At 37.4% G+C, this 23,942-nt stretch overlaps 2 protein-coding genes across 7 annotated transcripts in view; one reads left to right on the forward strand and one right to left on the reverse strand.

Moving 5' to 3' along the window:
• The first annotated feature begins 1,208 nt into the window (after positions 1-1,208).
• On the forward strand, positions 1,209-7,048 carry LOC129928386 (uncharacterized). The gene is made up of 3 exons (XM_056042608.1): positions 1,209-3,515; positions 3,657-4,838; positions 6,344-7,048. The coding sequence occupies exons 1-3, from the start codon at positions 1,209-1,211 to the stop codon at positions 7,046-7,048; spliced, it is 4,194 nt and encodes a 1,397-aa protein (XP_055898583.1).
• A 3,329-nt stretch (positions 7,049-10,377) lies between these two features.
• LOC106056766 (ribonuclease 3-like) overlaps positions 10,378-23,942 on the reverse strand; it is a 42,834-nt gene continuing 29,269 nt past the window's right edge. For 5 of the 6 annotated variants that reach the window (XM_056042564.1, XM_013213613.2, XM_056042568.1 and 2 more), the window contains 8 exons: positions 22,391-22,542; positions 18,767-18,870; positions 18,170-18,252; positions 17,427-17,594; positions 16,943-17,025; positions 13,615-13,721; positions 13,377-13,522; positions 10,378-11,405 (listed from right to left, as the gene is read on the reverse strand). In XM_056042564.1, coding sequence (XP_055898539.1) covers positions 11,269-11,405; positions 13,377-13,522; positions 13,615-13,721; positions 16,943-17,025; positions 17,427-17,594; positions 18,170-18,252; positions 18,767-18,870; positions 22,391-22,542 — 980 coding nt within the window. In that variant the 3' untranslated portion in view covers positions 10,378-11,268. Of the gene's footprint in view, positions 11,406-13,376; positions 13,523-13,614; positions 13,722-16,942; positions 17,026-17,426; positions 17,595-18,169; positions 18,253-18,766; positions 18,871-21,302; positions 21,374-22,390; positions 22,543-23,942 lie in introns of those variants that run through there. The other variant, XM_056042567.1, reaches the window with a different exon arrangement.

Consider the following 23,942-nt stretch of genomic DNA (forward strand, 5'->3'; position numbering starts at 1 on the left):
TTGCTACCCCTGGTTGCTACACCCGACTGCTATAACTACCAGATCTCCATAGAAAGCTGTAACCGGAGCAGACCACACCAGATACCACCCCCCCCCCAATTACATACCTGTTAGCAAGATGGCATTGCCTACTGTTCTTGGCCCTATCATATTGCCCAGTGTCCACAGTGCCCTATACTGCCCAGTATCATCTGCCCAGTGCCCGGTCCAAACTGTCCACTGCCCAATAGCTATTGCCTAATGCCGACAGATCAGAGCAACCTTCGCAACAGAAGATAAACTGGTGTTGAGTTAGCACGGCTCTCTACGAGCTAGAGATCACAGCTGAGAGATCGTCCAACTTAGTCTGCAGCACCAACCCTCTCTACTGCTAAACAGGCAGCGGCCTCACCCTAGAGCCAGCTTGCCTACAGCTTAGAGACTATCCCGAGCCGACGTCCTAAGACAGAGCCGGATGACTCATCCTTCTGAGTGCCAGTCCTACGACCGCCAGAAGACGACCCAAGGGCTAGCAGCTAAGAAAAATAAGTAGCCAGACATAGGAACATTCTTCTCCTCCAATCACTCAATAATTAGCAATCCATGATGAGCAGTTATTTGAGATATTAGCACCTTCATTTCATTTCTTAATTATAATTTTATTTGATCATTTATCTTTTGTAATCTTTCATTTATTAAATTATATTTATTTATAAACTTATAATATTGGTCTGTTCTTACTGTTAGTTGCGGTGTGCCTGTACAAAATCTTATATGTGAGCGGGATAAAATTAATAAAATTTCCCCTAGACTTAAATAAACATGCCAAATATTAACTAATTAACATCTCGTCACATATTAGTGGGGTCTTGTCACGGGATCTGTTACTAGAATCCTATATTAGACAGGCACAGGCATACAGCAGTAGAACTTTCCAAAAGCTAATATAGTTAACTTTATTTATCTTAAAGTAACGGATTGCAAACTGAGTGAAGAGTGTTGCTAGAGTCTTTATTTTATATCTATTTTACTTTAGATGTTATCACATATTAACTTAGTTTAATATATTATTTGTGGTTATTTTAAGTTGCATCACTGTGCTTAATATTATATTATTATTACGGGCAACGTGGTTGTTTCGTACGGGCTTCACATAACGCTCTTACTTCAATAATATCCCTCCTTTTAGTCTTAATAGTCTCCCATTTTATTTCTCTCATACATAAATAATGGCCAGCAATACAAGGTCCAAGACCGACTCTGACAAAAAACTGAAAATACAGGACTTGACAGAGACTGAGCACGAGTTAGCCAAAGAAAAAGAAAAACTACAACTCGAGCACGAGAAACTTAAAAATGAGCTGGAGTTAGCTAGAGATAGAGAGAAGTATGAGCATGAGTTAGCCATGGAGCGGGAGAGACAGGCAACTGAGAGAGCTAAAATAGCTCAAGAGAATGAGACGGCTCGCACAGTCGCTGATTCTCAGCCTGCTAGCCCAGCTTCCAGCCAAGGGTCCTCAAATAGCTCACCCAACATCCCCTTCGAGCCCTTCGATGAGAAGAGCGAAAGTGTTGAAGTTTATTTAACACGATTCGAAGAGGTGGCACGCTATTATAGCTTGCCCAAGGATAGGTGGTGTTTTAGATTAGCTCAATGCCTTAGAGGCAAAGCTTATGAGGCTTACACAAAGCTCCCCTCCTACCAACGGGAGGACTTTGAAGCCCTAAAAGAGGCACTATTGGTTCAATTTGAGCTAACCTCTGATTCATACCATAAGAAGTTTCGAGGGTCCCGCCTTGAGCGCAAAGAAACGTATGTCAATCTTTGCGACAGGCTGGACAAATACCTCAGAAAATGGCTAGCCCTAAGCAAAATGCCCGAAACGTTTGAAGGTCTCAGAAACCTTATTCTGGCTGAGCAGCTTCGAGACTGCCTAACGCAGGAAACTCGAATATATGTCAATGAGCAACAGGTGATTGACCCTTCTGACATTGCAATTGCTGCAGACCGATATTTAGCTGCCAGACGTGACACTAAGACAAAGACGGAAGACTCAAAGCCCCAAGCAAGCACAAATAGAGCTAACTCCCACCAAGGGAAAAACAATCCACCCAACCACAAAAACAACCAGGCCGTTCATCCTCGCCCCAATACCCCGAACCCTGCTAATTATAGATCTTCTCACCCGCCTCCTAAACAATGGTGTAATTTCCATAAAATTAACTCGCACGACACTAAAGACTGTCGGAGCCGAGGTAAGCTCACCCATACTCTAAATAGTATACGCAATCCTGCACCGAGTGATGCTGAAGCCCTCGTCTTGGCCGCAGTAAGCGCTCAGTCAGGTGAGTCTCCTCATCCCCCAAGTGTCGAAAAGGCGCTGGTCAACGGGAGAGATGTGACTTGTCTCAACGACACAGGTTGCTTGGTGGAAGCTGTAGTTCGGGAGTCATTGGTAAGCCCAAGTGACTACATCGAGGAGACTACCCAAATCCAAACAGTTGATTTGGAGAGTCCGCCCAAGACTCTACCTATGGCTCTCATAAATGTAGAGTCAAAATATGTCCGCGGTCGCATCAAAGCGATTGTGATGAAATCCCCAGCCTATGATCTCATATTAGGCTGCCGATACGTGTTTCTAGGAACACCACCATACCCCAGCGTCTCTGCACCTGTTCTCACCAGATCACAGGTACAAGTGGAAGAATCTGACTCCCTCAAAGTCAATACCATTCCCACTGAGATTAGGGAAGCTCAGAAGCAAGACCCCTCGCTTCAAAAATATCTTAGGTTCGCCCAAGAAGGTGAACCCGCCCTTGGCAAGGTACAATTCTTCTTTAAAACAGGGCTACTATATCGACGAGGTAAAGAACCAGATGCCTGCAACCAGCTGGTTGTGCCCAAACCATACAGGGAGCAGGTTATGCAAACAGGTCATACCTCCTCTTTAAGTGCCCATCAAGGTCAGAGCTCGACCCTCAACAGGATCCGATTCCATTACTTCTGGCCTGGCATGACCGAAAACATCAAACGATATGTCGCCTCATGTCCACAGTGCCAAAAGTTGTCACCAAAGAATCGCATTCCGCCCGTTCCTCTGGGAAAAACCCCTTTGATCGAAACTCCGTTTAAACGAGTATCTGTGGACATACTTGGTCCTCTACCCCGCACGAAGAAAAGAAACGCCTACATTCTTTGTGTCATATGTCAAGCATCAAGATGGCCAGAGGCCGCCCCTTTGTCAAGCATAGACTCTAAACATGTGGCTGAAGCTCTGTTCAATATGTTCACTCGGATAGGCTTTCCCGAAGAGATATTAACAGACAATGGTTCTCAGTTCACAGGGAAGTTAATGAAGGAGGTGTATGCTCTCTTTAATGCAAAACATCTCCGGTCTTCGGTATACCACCCCCAAGCAAATGGTCTTGTAGAACGGTTCAATCACACTTTGGTAACGATGCTTAAACGCCTCATCGATGATAAACCAGAAGAGTGGGACACTTACCTACCTGCTGCTTTATTCGCATACCGAGAGGTACCTCACGCCAGTCTAGGGTATTCGCCATACCAGATCATCTTTGGATCTCATCCCCGTGGCCCACTAGAAATCCTAAAACAAACTTGGACCAAAGATCAACTCAACGATGAAGTCTAAACGGTGTCCAAATATGTGAAGGACCTCCAAGAAAGGCTACAAGACATACGGTCCCTGGCTAGAAGCAACCTCATCAAGGCACGTAAGAGACAAGAGAAATACTACAACAGGAGGGCTAAAGAACGGTCACTCAACGTCGGAGATAAGGTTCTCTTGTTACTGCCCAAGAACTCAAACAAGTTACAGATTTGTTGGCAAGGCCCATTCGATGTGCTGAAAAAGGTATCGCCCACTAACTACGTCATTAAAGTCGGTCGCAAGGAGAAGTCTTATCACGTGAACCTCCTCAAGCACTACTTAGAGAGGCCTTCACAAACGGACCCTCCCCGAAACTTGATGGCTATAGCGGTGGCAGAGGATGTGAAAGAACCCAAAGACCTAGTGGAGTACCCCCTCCATGCAGTGGAGACACACGAGAACGTCACCATTAGTCCACAGCTAGACGCCGAGCAAACGGCCGAGGTCAAATCTATGCTGGGGGAGTTCCATGACGTCTTGTCGGATAAGCCTGGCAGAACATCGCTTGAGCGGTTTTCGATGAAGCTGTTAAGTGCTGACCCCATTAAAGTAAAGGCCTACCCTTTACCTCATGCAAAAGCTGAGGTCATCAAACAAGAGGTGGAAGAGCTTCTAAAAGCTGGAATTATAGCGCCTTCGGTCTCTCCATACAACGCTCCAGTGGTGCTAGTTCGGAAGCCAGATGGAGGCCATCGCATGTGCATTGATTTTCGACGCCTCAATGCAGTGGCTGAATTCCAAGCGGAGCCTCTTCCAGACCCAGCCACAATTTTTGCCAACTTAAGTCACGCTAGGTATTTTAGCAAATTTGACTTAAGCCGAGGATACTATCAAATAGAAGTTGAGCCAGAATGCAGACCTTTGCTAGCTTTTAGCACCCCACAAGGGCACTATGAATTTCAAACGGTCCCCTTTGGTCTGAATAACTCGTCTAGCGTGTTCACGCGCATGATGAGAAAGCTATTAGCTCCCATCGAAAGTCCAGGCATCCAAAATTTCATAGATGATATTCTGATCGCCACGGAGACCTGGTCCGAACACATAGCTCTCATCTCCTCCCTCTTGCTAAGGCTCCGCGAGACGGGTCTAACTGCTCGGCCCTCCAAATGTCTCATAGGTTTCACAAGACTCAAGTTCTTAGGCCATGTCATTCAAGAAAACCAGCTCATGCCAGACGAAGAAAAGGTTGCTCAATTACTCGAGGCTCCCAGGCCCTATCATATTGCCCAGTGTCCACAGTGCCCTATACTGCCCAGTATCATCTGCCCAGTGCCCGGTCCAAACTGTCCACTGCCCAATAGCTATTGCCTAATGCCGACAGATCAGAGCAACCTTCGCAACAGAAGATAAACTGGTGTTGAGTTAGCACGGCTCTCTACGAGCTAGAGATCACAGCTGAGAGATCCTCCAACTTAGTCTGCAGTACCAACCCTCTCTACTGCTAAACAGGCAGCGGCCTCACCCTAGAGCCAGCTTGTCTACAGCATAGAGACTATCCCGAGCCGACGTCCTAAGACAGAGCCGGATGACTCATCCTTCTGAGTGCCAGTCCTACGACCGCCAGAAGACGACCCAAGGGCTAGCAGCTAAGAAAAATAAGTAGCCAGACATAGGAACATTCTTCTCCTCCAATCACTCAATAATTAGCAATCCATGATGAGCAGTTATTTGAGATATTAGCACCTTCATTTCATTTCTTAATTATAATTTTATTTGATCATTTATCTTTTGTAATCTTTCATTTATAAAATTATATTTATTTATAAACTTATAATATTGGTCTGTTCTTACTGTTAGTTGCGGTGTGCCTGTACAAAATCTTATATGTGAGCGGGATAAAATTAATAAAATTTCCCCTAGACTTAAATAAACATGCCAAATATTAACTAATTAACATCTCGTCACACCTCGTTCGAGATACTAAACAAAATAATTCATTACCAATAGTTAATTCACTAATTGGTTAATTTTTCTTGTATTGATTCTTGTGTTATCTAAAAAGAAATTGACCCCTTATTATCATGTAGGCCTACATATTGTGTAAAAGATTCTGTGTTGACTTAATGTATAAACACCCTAACCCTAGTCTTTCATCTCAAGTCACCGCGACCTATTTTTTACAGTAGGCCTCATAGTAGGCCTGAACAATGACCTGTGACGTAGCAACCTGTGGTAAGTGGAGACCAATAGCTCGTTAACGAAATTCTCAAAACTAATAAAAGTATTCAATTTCTCGTATACTGTAATGAATATGTTCTGTAGTGACTCTATGGTTGCGCACCAGCGCACGAGGATGGACTAAATGAATGGGGAGAGAGGAAGAGGAAGTACGAGAAGATTGGGATGGCCTTGTTTTTGGTGATTTATGTTGATTAAACTTTGTATTGACTTTGTTCCCATACCTCGTTGAGTTGCCTCCTTTAAATGTTATAACATTGCTGTAGAATTGGGATTATAGGCGACTCAAAGAACGTGAGGTAAGTTAGTAATGGCTTCCCCTATTATGAAACAACTAGACCAACTCTTGATTAAAGAACTAAAACAAGAGCTTCGGTATCGAGGTCTAAAGCTTGGTGGTAGCAAGGAGACAAGGTCGTCTCCGGCAAGCCCTGATTGAGGAAGAAGAAGACCCGGACAGTTATCAATTCGAAGTAGGGCCAGTTATGACTGAACTCCTATGTAATATGCAGGAAAAGATGGAACTCCTAGGTAAGACGCAGGAAAAGATGGATACACTTGTTATAGGGATTAGAACCATGCAGGATAAAATAGACACACTAGATTCAGGGATCAGGACTGAATTGGTATCGGTTAACCAGAAAATAACCACGATGGAGGTCACGATGAACCAGAGAGTCGATGTGGTAGAAAAAGACATAGAAGAACTGAAAGTTCAAGTTAGAGAAGGGCTCAGCAAGGCGCCGGTGAGTAATACAGGATCAATGTTACCCGAAGGGCTTGTAAAGATGAATACAGGATCAATGTTACCCGAAGGGCTTGTAAAGATGAAACCCCCTGTGTTTGACGGGTCCGTCTCCTGGTCAGTCTACAGAAGACAGTTTGAGGCATCTGCTAAGGTCAACAAATGGGGCAGCGAGGAGGAGAAAGCGACCGCTCTAGTACTGGCCCTTAGAGGAAAGGCTTCCGAAGTACTCCAATCCATTCCAAACCAGCAGGATTATGCTGCTCTCGTCCAGGCTATGGAGCTTCGATACGGGGACGAGCACTTACAGGAAGTTTATAAGGTCCAGCTGAAGACCAGACAACAGCGGGTCAGTGAAACCCTACAAGAGCTAAAGACGGACATTGAACGACTTGCCCATCTGGCATACCCCACAGCAGCACAGGAGTTCCTCGAAGTAATCGTCACTGATGCCTACTGTTACGAAAGGTAATACACACAAGAAAACCCGGACAGATCTCAACGGGAAACGACCTAGGCCTGGAAAAGGACATGATTTTTGTTTTACGACATGGAACGTGCTAAGTCTTTATAGAGCAGGTGCGCTAGCCCAACTTACTGAAGTGTTAAAGAAATATAGGATACCCCTTGCAGCCCTACAGGAAATCAGGTGGAAAGACTCGGACATTTTCAGAACCAAGGAGTATACTATATTTTATAGTGGTGGAAGCACTAACAACTTAGGTACAGGTTTTGCTGTTAAAAAGGAAATGGTAGGTAATGTCATTGGATTTAAACCTGTAAGTGATAGACTCTGCTCACTACGTTTGAAAGGAAAATTCTTCAACATATCATTTATCAATGTTCATGCCCCTACTGAAGATACAGATGATAACACAAAAGAAGCCTTCTATGATGGACTGGAAAGAATTTATGATGAAGCGCCAAAGCATGACATCAAAATAGTCCTAGGAGATTTCAATGCAAAAATTGGAAAGGAACCAGCATTCAGACCAATAATTGGCAAAGAAAGTTTACATGAAGAGACCAACAATAATGGCATAAGTTTAGTGGATTTTGCATCAGGAAAAGGAATGTCTATCAGCAGCACAAAATTCCAACATAAGAATATTCACAAGGTAACCTGGATCTCACCTGATGGCAACACCCAGAATCAAATAGATCATATACTCATAGATAAGAGACATGGATCAGACATACTAGATGTAAGAAGTTTCAGAGGAGCTAATGCTGACTCAGACCACCTACTAGTAAAAGCTAAATTTAGACAAAGAATAATTACCATACACAATTACCAAAGAAAGAGAGCACAGCAATATGATAGTCAAAAACTCACAAAGGATCCACTTGTTGCAGAAACTTATAGAATGGCACTCCAAACACAACTGACAACATTAGAAAAGGACTGCGAAAATAACATAAATGAGCATTGGGAAATAATAAAGCATGCTATCAAAAGAACAGCAGAAGAGGTAGTTAGATTTAAACAAAAGAACGAGAAAATAGGGTGGTATGTTGATGAATGCAGACAAACTATAGAAGAGAAGAACAATGCCCGAATGATAATGCTACAGAGAGAAACCAGGAACACTAGACAGCAATACAATGAAGCAAGAAGAAGGGCCACAAAAGTTTTAAGAAAGAAAAAACGGGAATGGGAAAAGTCCAAGATCACTAAAATTGAGAAACTAGCAAAGGAGGGAGACATGAGAGGAATGTAAGGAAAATTAAAGATGAAAAGAACGGATTTCAAGCTAGATCACACATGTGTGAGAACAAAGATGGTCAGCTTATTACAGAAAACAGCAGGGTCATTGAGAGATGGGCTGAATACTTTGAGGAGATCCTAAATACCACTGAAGATGGAGACAATGGAGAATATGAACTGCCGCATGGGGGACCAGATCCCTTAGTGAACCCTCCAACACTCATTGAAACATCAGAAATAATTAGGACCATGAAGAATCACAAAGCACCAGGAGAGGACCAAATCACAGCAGAACTAATTAAATATGGAGGGAAAGACTTACATTCCCAAATACACAGACTAATATCAAGAATTTGGGAAGAAGAAGTAATACCAACAGAATGGGAAACGGCTCTTATAACCCCAATACACAAAAAAGGATCCAAGTTAAAGTGCTGTAATTACAGAGGAATCTCTCTACTAAATGTGACTTATAAGATACTGTCTAGGCTTATAACTAAGAGACTTGGAAAATATTCAGAAGAAATCTTAGGTGAATACCAATGTGGTTTCAGACCCAACAAATCCACAACCGACCACATCTTCACACTAAGATGTATACTAGAAAAATGCCATGAATACAACATACCAATCCACCAACTCTTTATAGACTATAAAATGGCTTATGGCAGTATCAGAAGGAAATACCTATATGACACACTACAGGATTTTGGAATACCCAATAAGCTGACAAGACTTATACATATGACTTTAAACAACTCAAAAAGCAAAGTCATAATACAAGGAGAACACTCACGGAAATTTAGGATTAAACGAGGATTAAGACAAGGAGACGCACTTTCCTGCATGCTTTTCAATTTAACACTGGAGAGAGTTATAAGAAATATACACATAAACACAAGGGGAACTATTACTAACTACTTCAGGAGAGAAAACATGGGTCCACAACCAACAGGGACGATATACAGCCAACCTCTACAATACCTTGCTTATGCCGATGACATTGCCTTATTGGGTAAAGAAACCTCTGACATCGCTAGAGCCTTCATACAACTAGAAGAAGCATCTCGACCAGCAGGACTTGAGGTCAATGACAGTAAAACCAAGTACATCACAAGAGACAATCAAACAGAGGGACAAAATATCAAAATCAAAGACCACGAATTTGAAAACGTCCAAACTTTCAAATATCTAGGAAGTACTATTAATTTCAAAAATGACCTACTAACAGAAATAAAGGAAAGAATAGCAGCAGGCAACAGGGCATTTTATAGCACCCACCATCTACTTAAGAGCAAAATGATTTCAAGTAAAACCAAGAAAATAATATACAAAACTATAATAAGACCAGCAGCAATGTATGGAAGTGAGACCTGGACACTGACAAAGACATCTGAAAATTTACTTAACACTTGGGAAAGAAAAATCCTTAGGAAAATCTATGGTGCCATACTGGATGAAACAGGGTGGAGGACACGCACTAACCATGAGTTATATCAATTATATGAAGACCCACCAATAGTGAACGAAATAAAAAAAAACAGACTATGTTGGGCAGGTCACCTTGAAAGAATGTCAGACAACAGAGGGGCGAAAATCGTATACAGGCAAAAACCAAAAGGCAGGCGACCCAAAGGCAGACCCCGAATGCGATGGATTGATGACGTGGAAGCAGATCTGAAGCAGCTTGGGGTTAGGGCGTGGAGACGAAAGGCCCAGGAGAGATCTGAATGGAAGGATGTGTTAAAGCAGGCCAGAGCCCTCCATGGGCTGTAGCGCCACTGGGATGGATGGATGGATGGGTAAAAACTATGATATTAAGTAGCGGGTAAAATCTCTGATATTAAGTAGCGGGTAAAAACTATTTTTGTACTTTAGGCCAATGCCTGCCTCGGGCAGACGACATGGTTCCAAAAAGGAAAACATGTCCTCTTTCCGGACGTCTGGTACCCTATGTTTGTCAGTGTGCAAAATGTCCATGTAGCGGGATTTCAATTTATTTGTTCAACTCTTGACTGCATACAAAGAGACATTGGAGTCGAGTGCAGTCATTCTGATGAAGTTGTAATCAAAATAAAAAGATGTGTTCAAAATAAAATTGCGTAAATCAAATTTTATTTTCAAATGATTTTATTTTCCAAAAAATCTTACCTGTCAATTAGGTAATTATTTTTTCCACAAAGATGTACATTCTTTTTTTTCTTCTTTTAGATAACTTTTTGCTGCTGAGCTGTAAAAGCTCTTTAGCAGACTATGCCAAGAAAAAAGTGTGCTGTTCACAAAGATGTACATAAACTGTCAAATTTCTAGAAAAAGTCATTTTCAAAATACCTGTCCAGTGTCCACCCACCACTAAAGATATTGTAAACAGATAGGAGAAATTATAAAAACATATGTTATGGTCTGTACGTAGCATGAGTATCAGAAAAAAACTTTGAACATTTTGTTTGGCCATAAAATAAGAAATGCTTTGAAAATAGAATTGAAATGGATCAATATGAAGGTGTTACATTGAACTATGAGAGAAAACATTCAAGTTTTATTTCTGTCACTTACACATGTTTTTATAAATAAAATATTAAATTAACATACTGATATAATATGACACATTACATTCAAATATAGACATATACATTGACAAGTTCAATTAATATCCAACACGATTCATGATATAAAAAAACTATGTTACAAGAAATAGTTAACAAGAAAATTCTGAAAGCTATAAATTATAAACCAATTACATGTTTTGTTTTTACACCCTTTTGGATTTAATTTTTTTTTTTTTTTTTTTTAGAAAAGAGACAAGTTGGCCCATTCCCGGTACCCCACACAGAACAGAAGAAGTGACAAAAACCAACATTGGACTTGAATATGTTACAGGAGCCTCAGAAACCCATCAGATTAAAGGCATACAACACTTTTAAATGTAGACATACTGCTTACAAAACAACAAATTGGCTCCTGTGTGACAAAACAAAAAGGATTTATTTTTTATCTCTCTGCTTCTGTTTATATTTGTTCATTTTTCTCCTATCATTTGCCATTTCATCATCACTGGGTCTTTCCCCTTTCTTCATACGTTCTAAGAATCTACGTTGATGTTGTAAGATGGGAAATAATTCTGCAAAGAAAACAAAAACAAACATTGTTTAACATTTATAAAGTGTTTAAACAATAACTGGACACCTAATTATTTATGTTCAGAACCACCTGACCAACAAATCACATATAACAAGTGCATACAATAGCTAAAGGTAGAGAAAGAGGATTGATAGGAGAGTTGGGGAGTTAGATTTCATCTGAGTCAAATATTTAGATTTTCTTGCTTCTACCCAGCAGCATACCAGGCTTCTGTCCAGATGACTTTGTCTAGAGATTAGTATTTATTTCAAAACAAGTGTGCATGTGTTTTCATTTCCCTCATTCAAGAGGCTAGGCTAGTATCTGTCTACTGTATTTTTTATCACTTGCTTCCTTGATGGTAGATAACATAGTAATCAGGTTGTACCCAAGGTCAAACTGGTTTCTTTGGATTGGACACTAAACAACAAGATGTCATTCTGTTGTTGCACTGTCATTATTAAAATACTTGTTTGACCCCCTTAAGATTCAGTTATTTAATTCGTGTACAGATAAGGTGTAAGTGTGTGTATATATATATATATATATTTATATATATATATATATAGTTCATACATCATGTTCGATGATAACCACTTTCTCATATTCATCATCCAGTGGGCTGAGGGCTTTGCACTGTTTTATGCCTCCTTATGTGGTTGGTTTAAGTATAAAATGATTATGACATATACATAACTCCAAAACTTTTTGAACAACTATCAATATGTGATGTAAACTGAAGTACAACTGTCAACAAATCCTTAACTTTATTTTGAAGAAAAAGTCATTCTATAGCAAAAAACTTTAAAGTGATATTAAACTAATAAAACTTAAATTATTAAAGAATTATTTTTTAAAATGCTACATGTTTAAATGTAAAATGATTGAAAAATCATATGTGCGATTGATATCAGATTCTTGCTCAGGAGCCTACATGACAACAAACCAATAACAAATGTTCTTTACAAGGAATGAAACGAAAAGAAAAACTTGATCATTGAGATCATAAAACCTCCTAAAATCTTTTTTTCTTTAAAGAAATCAAAGCTTTTTTACGGAAAAGCGTCTCAAGGTCAGAATCTATTTCTTGGCACAAATTCACAGAATAACCAAAGGGTAGCTCTAGATGTATCATTGATTAATTATTTTTTCAGCATGATTGAATTTCATGAGCAAAGTCTCTCATATCATTCTTTTTGATGTTGATGTTTGCATTCCATGTCTTTATTGCTTTCAAGAAAGCTTTCGACAGAGTATGGCATAGGGCACTGTGGGCATGTGGGCAACATTGGAAAAATAAAGTAAAAAAAAAGAAGTAAAGTTTCCTTTCAGACCTTGTGGTCTATAGGGCAGATCATGTAATGTTCATCTGTTTCTGTGGCCTACAGTTAACGAGGGTGTCATGTGGCCAGCACAACAACCAACCTCCTTTACTTTTCCCCAACTAATGTCAGGTACCCATTAGAGCTGGGTGGATTCAGAGGGGCCCGAAGATCCCAAAATTAAAAATCCCAGTCCTCCCCAGGATTCGAGCCCCGGTCCCCGGATCGGAAGCCAAGCACTTTACTGCTCAGCCTCCACGCCTCCAATGGAAAAGTACCACATAAAAAAAAACATAATAAAAGTAATCAATCTGAATCATAATATATTCCCTAGATCCAGTAAGTGAGTTTTCATTAATTTTATAATCCAAAATTCAAACAACTCTTGTTCCATTTAACATTTGTTTATTTTATAATAAAAGGATTTTCATTTCTATATAATTGTAGACCAAATATAACATTTTCTGACAAACAAAAAACTTATTCATAGCATCATAATAGCCAAGTAAATAATTCTATCAGAAAATGGAAAATAATTATGGGCATTTATATACCCTAACCCTAAAGGTAATAATAATTAAAACTTGAAACAGATGCTGGGAAAATTAAACTATGCAAAAAATAAAATAATGCGTTTAACTACGACCCACCTGCACGCTTCTTTAAAGCCTGCGTGGCTGCAGCCATTTCTGCCTGCTGAATGCTGTGACCAGTCCCTCGAGCAAGGCGTTTGCCTCGAAAATAAACGGCAACCACATATTTGCGGGTGTTAGTGGGACCAATAGATTCAATTACTCTGTTGAAACATAAGAAATGAAACAGTAACTTTATTAGTAAACATAATGCTACGCAGACGAATACAATTTAAACAATATTTTATAAACTCACTTATAGACTGGAATATCAGGTTCGCCTCCACCAACTTCTCTAAGGGTCAAACAACACTGCTGAAGTTGAGACTTTGGGTCATTCCAATCTTGATTCATAATGAAATCCTGTCAAACACACATAATGTTTTTTGTTTGGTGTAATGCACAAATTGTAAGACAAATTTCCTTACGGATAATAAGATTATTATTATTATTATTATTATAAATAAAGTAGAAAATTTAATTAAGTAGCACAACTTACATATATAATACAAATGTTTTAAACAGACTTTCTTTTTATTCAAAGTAATCAGCATTAAGAATAATTTATTAAAAACTCATGTAGAAAACAAGTAACATAAAATAAAGTTTTTTTTAAAGACAATTTCTCCTTTATGAAGCCGAAGACATTTTGTAAGACTGATTACTTTGCTTTTAAAAACTAAAGAATGATAGATTTTAAAAAAAAAGATAATTTTTACCCTGCCCTAATCCCCCCCCCCCCCCCCCCCCAGAGAAAAATCCTGGCTACGCTTATGTATAAATCTACTAAGAGTGTTTAAAATTCTAGTTCAGTGATGGTAACAATAATAGATGGTGGTCTCCTAGTTAGAAATATGGTATAAAAGATTCAAGTTTGGTGATAAAATTGAGAAGACTAAATGTGGCTCAACAAAAATGTCTAAGACAGATTTTAGGAGTCAGTTATAGAGACCGGGTCTCAAACAAGGAAATCCTATGCCAAAGTGGGAGTCAACCACTTAGTCGCCTTGAGGTTTGTAGGACATGTGCTCCGACAAAATGAGCATATCAAGAGTTGCAATGACAGGAGGAAAGCGCAAACAGGGGTGTCCTCGTATAATCTGGTGCAACACTTTCATGAAGGACCTCAGAGCAAAGGACACCTGGTAATAGAAGCTTCAGACATAGCTAGTGACAGATATTTGTGGAGACAGCTTGCCGCCCAATGCACAGAATAGCACAGGAGAGTCTAAGTAAGATATAGATCCAGATGTACAAACATAAAAACAGTATATTCTAGACAGATTTCTACATAAGACACTGCACTAAATCTTCCTGAACAACTCTTTAGGTAATATAATCAGAAATTTTCACTGATGTGTGTACAAGGATAACGATTGCCTAAAATTTCTAGATCAAATTTCATTTTAAGATAATAATATTTATAAAAACTATAACAATCAAAGCAGAGTTTTCCCTGAGTGGTCTATTGGCTATTAATTTTTCATCCAAAGATATACATACACCATCAAATTTCTAGAAGTCTAGGTTCCAAATTTTTTTATTCCTAAACCATTAAAATTTAAAGCTGATAAGAGGAATTGTAAAAAAAAAAAAAAGTCAAGGTTCCTTACAAGCTATGTTTATGTTAAATTTTTTTTAGATGTTAGACTCTTAATCTTAGGTTAATATTAGAATATGCATCCTCTGTTTAGGAACCCTCAAGAAAACAAAGAAACTAGAATATATACAAAATAGAGCAGTAAGATTTATAACAAATGAGTATTCCACCAATTTAGAGACACTTCCGGACAGAAGACTAAAAAGTAAAGTAGCAATAATACATAAAATACTGAAAAATAATTTACAAATAAAAAAACAAAGCCTAATAAAATACTCAGAAAGACACAAAGATAGAGGCACATTTCTTATTCCATATATTAGGACAAATTCGTACAAGTGCTCCTTCTTCCCTATTGCCATTAGAGAATGGAATGGGTTGCCTGGGTCAGACAGGAAAACAAACAACTTAGTAGAATTAAGGTGATTAAAATGCATGACTAGATCGACACATGAAATGCTTCAGGCGTAATTATCTTCTCTTTTGAAGTAACATCTGTAATCTATAAGATAAGATCTAAAAATCAGTGCAAAATTTAAGATGAAACAAGGTTACAAAGATAGTTTGTGTGAAAACACAAACTCAAAATAGGCCCCCAAAGTGGTCCACTCAGGCAGGTAAAAAGACAGTTAGTTACAATATTTTTCAATAAGATTATCAGAAGCTGTGAACTGCAAAAAAAAATATCAACGACCACAACCATATTTCCACCACTGCAAAAGAGACATGTACATATGGAAAGTGTTGGCTATGATATTGTATTCTTAGGCCAACTATCAACATGATACCACAGTATAGGGAGATTTATTATGTGATAACATTGTTAATATTCACATGTATTAAATGTATTAAATGAATTCATTGTCATGAAGATATGGTTCAACATGAACCTGGCCTAACTTCTGTTATTGACTATCTAATTAATGGTTTTCTCATTCAAGGAAGAAATTTTTCCCTTTGGTTAAAAGTATATTTGTATGTACATTGTATATAATGCACTCCACATTTATAATATGAAATACTGCTTATTAAATATTGTTTGACATTATATTTGACTTGTACACATACTAAACATATTCCTTCATAATTATGAACAACAGAGATCTGTATTAGGGTGGAGTAAGCTTTCTGAAACAATTAATTCTTACCATTGTGAATCTAATTTTTAAATCAAAAGTAAGAACTTCATTCTAAATGTAAGTAGCTTATATATTTTTAAGAATTAAAAAAACAAACAAAAAAAAAACGGTTAGCATAAATTAAACGGTTTGCTTTTAGAAAACAAAAAAGTAGCTGTTGCAACAGAACTTTATAATATCTAAAATACTGTAACAAATCTAGGGCAAACACTCAATGAAGGATCAAGGTGAAAAGATGAGTGATGACATGTGATAAAAGATGTGAGATAATCACAGTAAACATAAATGACAGTTTTGGCTATCAAGTCTTGTAGCTCTGGCCTACTGGGTTCACTGTTGCTGCCACTGCCTTCCATTAACATTCAATGCTGCCTATGTCTTTATGTTCCTACAGAGTTCACTATTTTGCCACTAACACAGGGTCTCAGAACGTGCCACTCTCTAGCTTCTTGTCTCAAGAATGATAGTCTACTTAAACTAACAGGAACGACCCTTTCCACAGTTTCCTTAGAAGACTTCTTCCAGATCCGACAACCAACACTACTTCTCACCTTCTAATGATCCCTTCCACTACTCTGGAAGTTTTAACCTATCTCTAGTTATGTTTTTCCAACTACTTAGCCAGAATCAACAGTCAACCATCTTGTCTCTACTTGTGTTCATCACCAGTGTAGGAGCAGAGATATAACAATATCATGATATTGGATTTTCAATATCTTTTCTAGTTTCTGTGATCTAAACCAGATAGACAGACAGACCAGACACAACTAATAGCTGCTTTTCTCCCTTTAAGGGGCTGCTAAAAAAAATCAAGATTAATTTTGTTAGTAAATTAAAATTCTTACCTTAAGTCTTGGAAAAAAGCAAACATTACAAAAAGCAGTGCAATAATCTAAATCTTTATCCACAAAGAGAGCACCAACAAAAGCTGTTGAAAGTTTTTATTCTGTTAAAATCTAAAATTCTAAGTATAAATCATGTATGTGTATGTAAACATATACATTTATAACTATAAACTCAAAGACATATTTAAGACTTAATTTAGAATTCTATTACTATTGTGACCACTTCATGTTAACTAGTTTTTATGTATATAACTGAAAAAAAGGAAAGAAGTTAATAATTATGTTGCAGGTACTTTGTCAATCTAACCAGAAAAGATAGTCTTTGATGTCTAAAACACAACATCAAGATGATTTATTGCTGTTTTTCATCTATTTCATGATTTTTTACAGTTCGTTACTTTGAAACAATTAATAGCAATAGTGGAAACAAAAATTGCACTGAACTTCACATCAAAATAAAATGCAACAAATTTTTCCAACTTACACTCAAGAATATCTGCTCGTTGTTTAGTTTTCATATCCACTCCATCACTAATTGCATTTTCATTGTAAATAACATATTCAGACATTCCCAAGTCATCATAAACAAGACCTTGCGTGCGACTATTTACTAGAGATGATCTTAACAGAGACAAATGACCTTCATGATGTTCTGTAAAAAAAAAAATAATCAGTACCAAACTATAATAATTATCAGTTGGCTTACTATTCACTATTCATTCTGACCATTGTGAAGCTGATTAATCTATGTTAAGCTAATAATAAAGGTATTTTCTTTGATACTTTGAAGTATAACTAAGAGTGAAGTATTTTATGAGAATAGAAAGACCCAGATGTGAACTATATCTTTGGGCCTCAAGAATATAAGCCAGAGTATTCAGATGCTCTTGTCAGAAGCTCTTGTAGAAGCCAGGTGCTGCCAGGTGTTTTACTTTTTTGCCTGAATCTGATGTTTGATTTTTTTTTTTAAAGTGTCTGGGAAGTAGACTGTGATGCTTCATCAGTTGTGACAAAATATAAAGGTCACCATATACTGACATACTTTGTAAAAATATATTGGTACTTACTTCTTTTTTAAACAAATGTACTTGTACTTACTTATGTGATATTTGTGAAGTAAGTCACTATGTTAACTTTATCTATACAAATATATATACTTACCAGGGTAATGTTTATAACTGAGCTATACAATGTTGAGTAATATTGTGTTGTAATGCTAGTGCTTACCAGGGTAATGCTTGTAAAGATATTCAGATGCAACCAGCTGTAAAACTGTATCACCAAGAAATTCCAAGCGCTGATTATGTCCCCTAAAATACAATAAAGTATCCTAACATTAATTGTTATTGTTGAAGTCATATCTAAACAATGATCCCTCCTTTTAAAGAGTGATGGAAGTAATAATGGTGTATGTATTAATTTAAGTATTGTAAAGCTATATTATTTATACCCGAGCTCTCACTTTTATGCTACATGAACCTAGGTATTGTACTGTACAAACACACATTAGACAAAATACAGTAATAATAGAACAATAAATTAACAAATCTCTCTCTCTCTTTCTACAGAGTCAATCAGGTCAAAAATATTTGCTGGTATGATTGTATAAATGATTTTTTTTAAATAGTCAAAGCTTTTAAACACAGCACAGTAATCTGCAATATACAAATTTTTACAGCATTTTAGAAACTGTGATATGTACAAAATGTATTCTTAAAGCAACATGTTAAAACTATTTACATTTTTTAGCAAGTTTAGAAAAGATTATTTTGATGATGGAAAAAAATATATTTGTATTCAGCAGTAAAAAAAACAACAACTTACATAGTTAATGGATTAACTCCAATATTTCTGTGGGTAAAAGCTTTTGCCAAAAGTCTGATATGATTAAATCTTATTCCAATTGATTCTTCAAACTTCTCTAATTTCTAAAAGTAAAAAAAAAAAATTGAAAAAAATATACAAATGATCATTATGTGTTATGACATGATTAGGAATTAGTTATTTGTTTCGGGAATAGGGGTAAAGTTTTACTTAGTGACAAGTGACGTGACAGATAGTTAAAAAACAAGAACGCTCTATTCGAGACTAAAAACACCACATCTTTTGAAGATACAGACGGCTGATAACAAAGGACATTGGACGGATCCCTTTTTTCAGTATTAAAAGTGTTTATTTTGTTAACACTCGTGTCGACTACCTAATTTGATTGTTTCGGCCTTACGCCAGTGTTTACTGAGTTGGTAAAGGTTACCTCCTTTTTACTTCATTGTTTAGAGGGAAAGGTTGGATAGGAGAATAGATAGACCTAAAGCGGGTGAAAGAAACCTTAGCAATGTGACATGTTTTAACTGTCAGGAAAAGGGACACATGGCATACCAGTGTAGGAAACACAATGGTAATGGAGCTGGCAATAGGAATGCACAGAGTAAGAGTAGCACTAGTGACAGGGGAGGTAATCAAGGAAATTGTAGACAGGAGAGGGATAATTGGCCACCTGATAGGGTTAATTTTGTAAGGAGCATCCAAGACAGGGATCGTGATAGTGGACATAGTGAACCAGATGAAGAAATTAACTACGTTGATTGTGGGGAAGATAGATTTAAATTATATCCGGGCATGATAAATAATGAACAGCTAAATGTGATCCAGGACACAGCTAGTAGTACATTCGCGATTAGAAGGGGATTAGTTAAATCTAACAATTATTTAGGCTATACCCAATCAGTCAGATTGGCAAACGGCGCAGTTAAGAAGTTCGAAGCATGCAAAGTGTTCCTTCGATCTCCATTGTATACAGGGTATTGTGAAGGGGTAGCCATGCCAAGGTTATCGAGAGATGTTTTACTTGGAAATGTAGCAGGTGTCAGAGCCGCTACTGACAAACAGGTTAGAAGTTGGAAAAGCAGGTTTGGCAACATGAGGCGAAACAAACCTAGAAAGGACAGAATTTGTTTTAACTGCCATAAACCTGGGCACATTGCTAGAGACTGTTGGAGTAGGGCAGAACAGTCTGAACAGAAGATTGCGAGATCGGATAGGAGGCGCAGGTCTGTATCTGATAGTGATGATAGAAGAGATGACTGTGGTAGCGGTAATCGCAAGTCATACCTCCTTTAACCTCCATTTATAAGGTGACGATGTAGTTATATCACAAAAAAGTAAGCTTTATAATTATTTTTTTTCGTTGTGGAGCATGATCATACATCAGTAAAGAGTTAGGTCGTGTGGGGACAAGTAAGTGGAGAGAGGAAATTAAAAACACTTGTAAATGCCCGAAAGAATGTTAGGTGTATAGCTGAAGAATGAGTAGTGATAACTGTAAATTTATTGTACTAGGTGAAATGTCTGTTCCGACGTGTGAGGGAAAACGGAACCACTGGAACATGACGATATGTTAAGCTAGACACACGTATGGTGTCAATGCAAACGAACTATGTCGACAGGCACCTGCGGGACACCACATTGGACAGTACCACCTTGTTACACCTGAGAGAAATATGTGGTCAGATCAACTTGAGTTTGGGACAATGATGAAGAAGTTGAAACCGTAAGCAAGACTCAAGTTGTGTTGTCTTTTATGTTTCCCTTCATTTTGGCCCTTGAACAATGTAAGACTAAGATAGTAGATAAAAAATTGACAGGCAATTTTTTTTAGCGAGAGGGGGAGGAGTTGTTATGACATGATTAGGAATTAGTTATTTGTTTCGGGAATAGGGGTAAAGTTTTACTTAGTGACAAGTGACGTGACAGATAGTTAAAAAACAAGAACGCTCTATTCGAGACTAAAAACACCACATCTTTTGAAGATACAGTAGGCTAATAACGAAGGACATTGGACGGATCCCTTTTTTCAGTATTAGAAGTGTTTATTTTGTTAACACTCGTGTTGACTACCTAATTAGATTGTTTCGGCGTTTTGCCAGTGTTTACTGAGTTGGTAAAGGTTACCTCCTTTTTACTTCATTGTTTGGATTTGACACGGCGGAAGAGCCATAACAATGACCTACCTAAATAGTCTGAAATTATTTTTCAAAGTTGCATAGAATTAGGTTTTTGTGTATATGCTAGGCAATGCCCCATTTTTCTTTATTTCATCATTATAGATCCAGTCATGCCCCTAATAAACAGTCAATGTAATTTTCTTAATCTGTTGTATCCCATTGAAATAAAATACCCCTTCCCCACCTCATTAATGTTATAAAAATATTTATTCCCCCCTTTACCCCTAAAAAAAAAAATTATTCTGACAATTCTTTTACATCTTAATTAAAAAAGGGCATGTGGATTCTAGGAGCCCTTTAGAATGCAACACTTCTACCTAGTTTGTCTTTTATTTAAAAAGCTTATATGAACTCACTCTGTCTGTCTGGTAAAAAGTTTGTACACATTACTTTTCAGATCAAGCTGAAATGTTTGCCAAAATTTTACCTGACAACACAAGAATCAATTCAAAAAAATTAAATAATTAGTTAACTATTGGTAATTAATTATTTTGTTTGGTATCTGAAAAAGGGAAAGAAATATTACTTGATTGAAGTGGTGGTATAAACTGAATTAGTCCCTTTTATAAGTCGAAGGTCTAAATTGAAACAAACAATATATAACTATACAATCTTCTCTAGTCATAATTATCTCACTAGCAGAGTGGTTAGCATGTCGCCTGAGGAGGCATGAGCCACGAGTTCAAAATCAGGTCACTTCCCTTTTTTTTATGAATGCTTTTAAAAATCAATTACAGTAAAATCCACCCAGATATCCCTTTCTAAAAAATTCCAAAGTTCAAAATCTTCAACGAGATTCAAACCCAGGACCCTAGGTTCAGAAGCCAAGCGCTTAACCACTCAGCCACCGAGCCCCCTAAACTATATTGGCGTTTTCATTTTAAAATATTTCTCATCAATGATTATGATTCATGGACTAAACATAAAAGGAGTAGGAGGTGTTTAGCTCTCCATTTAAAGATAGCCCTGGTCAGTGTCGTTTATGCTAATATACACAAATCTGAGCCTTGTACTTTTATCTACATCTAAATTAGTCACTGGCTTACTGTGCTATGAAATATAAAAATATACTTGTCGTTTGTGTAGCAAAAAGTCAATAGTGTAGGTGTGTGTTTTATAGTCCAGCCTCCTATTTGAGATCTCTAAGTAAGCAAACTCATTACCTGGCTACCCGTGTAGAGGTGTGGCTTAAAGTCCAGCCAACTATTTAAGATCTATCTCCAAATATTATAAAATTGGTTAAAATCTATTTATCATATCACTAATTATATTTAAAAAAGCCCAATTTCTATTCTACCATCTTAAGTAATTTCAAAATAGACTCAAATTATTCCTTGGAATTTAGTATTAAGACATGACTTATATAACCAATAGCACCTTAAATGACCTGTAAAATACAATGTAATTAAGACATGACCTTTATAACCAATAGTATCTAATTGACCTGTAAAATTGGACTGGATTTCACCCATCTTCGATCCCCACCAGGTTCTTGCTGTTGTAGAACATGTTTAGGAAGATCATTCCATGTGTGAAGCAAAATCTCATCATCATCAAATAAAGCTTTGGAGAAAATTCTGTCCACAACATCTATACCTAATCAAAGAATAAATGGTAGAACAATTACAGAATAGTAGTGAAGTCCTTTCAGAGTATATTTATTTAACACAGTGGAGAGTCACTAAGAAGGTGCTTCACATGACACCCACCAGGGGGTGACTAAGTGTAAAAAATGTTTATAAACAACTAATATATAGTTTATAGAGCCTTTTTTTTTTCTGCTACAAACAATTTTGGTTGAAATTCAAACAATATCTCCAAATCGTTACAACCTATTTTTTTTTATTGGAGATCTGGATATTCTAATGGTTAGTTCCCTTGGCACTGCATTGCTAGGCGGAATCGTGGAGTTGTCGTATCGGAGGGTCACTGATTCAGAAATAGTTAGTGCAGTCACTTATTTTGTTAGATTTAATTCAGTCACATAAAAAATTTGGTGCTGGTATATGTAATATGTTTACATCCTTCATCATTTCAGCCCTTAGCTTCACATTTGTATTTAGGTTTACAGCCTCATTTCTTCCTACTCACTGAGGCTTCTATATGTAATGTATTTATATTGTCCGATTGTAACATAAGGTGAAAATAGAGCAATGGTTTGTTTGATATATGCTGTGTCGGTTCTATTAAAATTGTTTGTGAGTACAGGTGTGGCAAAGTGAGGATGGGCATGTGACTCTTGACCTCAGGGTGGATGCTTGCCAATACTACAGATCAGAAAGATCTGGATGGTCTAATGATTAGTTTGCTTGGCTGTGTGGATACTAGAGTTGGATGGTTACTGATTCATGCACTGGACAGTGCAGTCCCTTATTTAAATCACCATTTTCTCTCATTAAAAATGTGGTCCCAAGTGCTGCCTTTATATATGTAATATGTATGCTTCATCTGGACAAGTGCCAGGATCCCTTGAATTGCAAATAGAAATCATCAAGAGTTGACAAAAGAACGATCCTATAAGATAAATCTTAATGGGGATGATTTAATCAATTAATAGCTGGAAATTGTATTGATATTGTTGCTGAAAAATTTTAAAGAAATTAAATACAAAACAAGGTTACAAAGACAGTTTGTGTGGAAACACAAACTCAAAATCGGCCCCCTGACAGGCTTTCAATATTTTCAGAAAGAACATCCGAATGAAATTATATCAAAGACGAATGAGAGATAAGAATGGAGAAAGAAGGTTGACAGATCTTGTGTAGTGCCCAAATGGTCCAGCAGATCAAAGGAGTGGTGAAAGTGAATGTAAAGTTAGATGTGAACCTGGCCTAACTCGTTCCCCTTTCAGACCTTGTGGTCTATAGGGCAGGTTATTAAATAGATTTTTTCTCTTTAAAAAAATAGTAAACATTTGTTTGTATGTAAATATATTATTTAGTATAACAGAACTTACATTACTTAACAATACAAATATAAAAACAAAAATTTTTGAC

The sequence above is a fragment of the Biomphalaria glabrata genome, chromosome 9, assembly GCF_947242115.1.
Source record: "Biomphalaria glabrata chromosome 9, xgBioGlab47.1, whole genome shotgun sequence".
NCBI lineage: Eukaryota > Metazoa > Mollusca > Gastropoda > Planorbidae > Biomphalaria > Biomphalaria glabrata.

Excerpts from the sequence above, each read along its gene's own strand:
- LOC129928386 (XM_056042608.1), top strand. The coding sequence starts at position 1,209 with ATGGCCAGCAATACAAGGTCCAAGACCGACTCTGACAAAAAACTGAAA. Across the intron at positions 3,516-3,656 it reads CTTTATTCGCATACCGAGAG|GACCTCCAAGAAAGGCTACA; the intron begins GTACCTCACGCC and ends AAATATGTGAAG. Across the intron at positions 4,839-6,343 it reads TCATGCCAGACGAAGAAAAG|GAAAAGATGGAACTCCTAGG; the intron begins GTTGCTCAATTA and ends TGTAATATGCAG.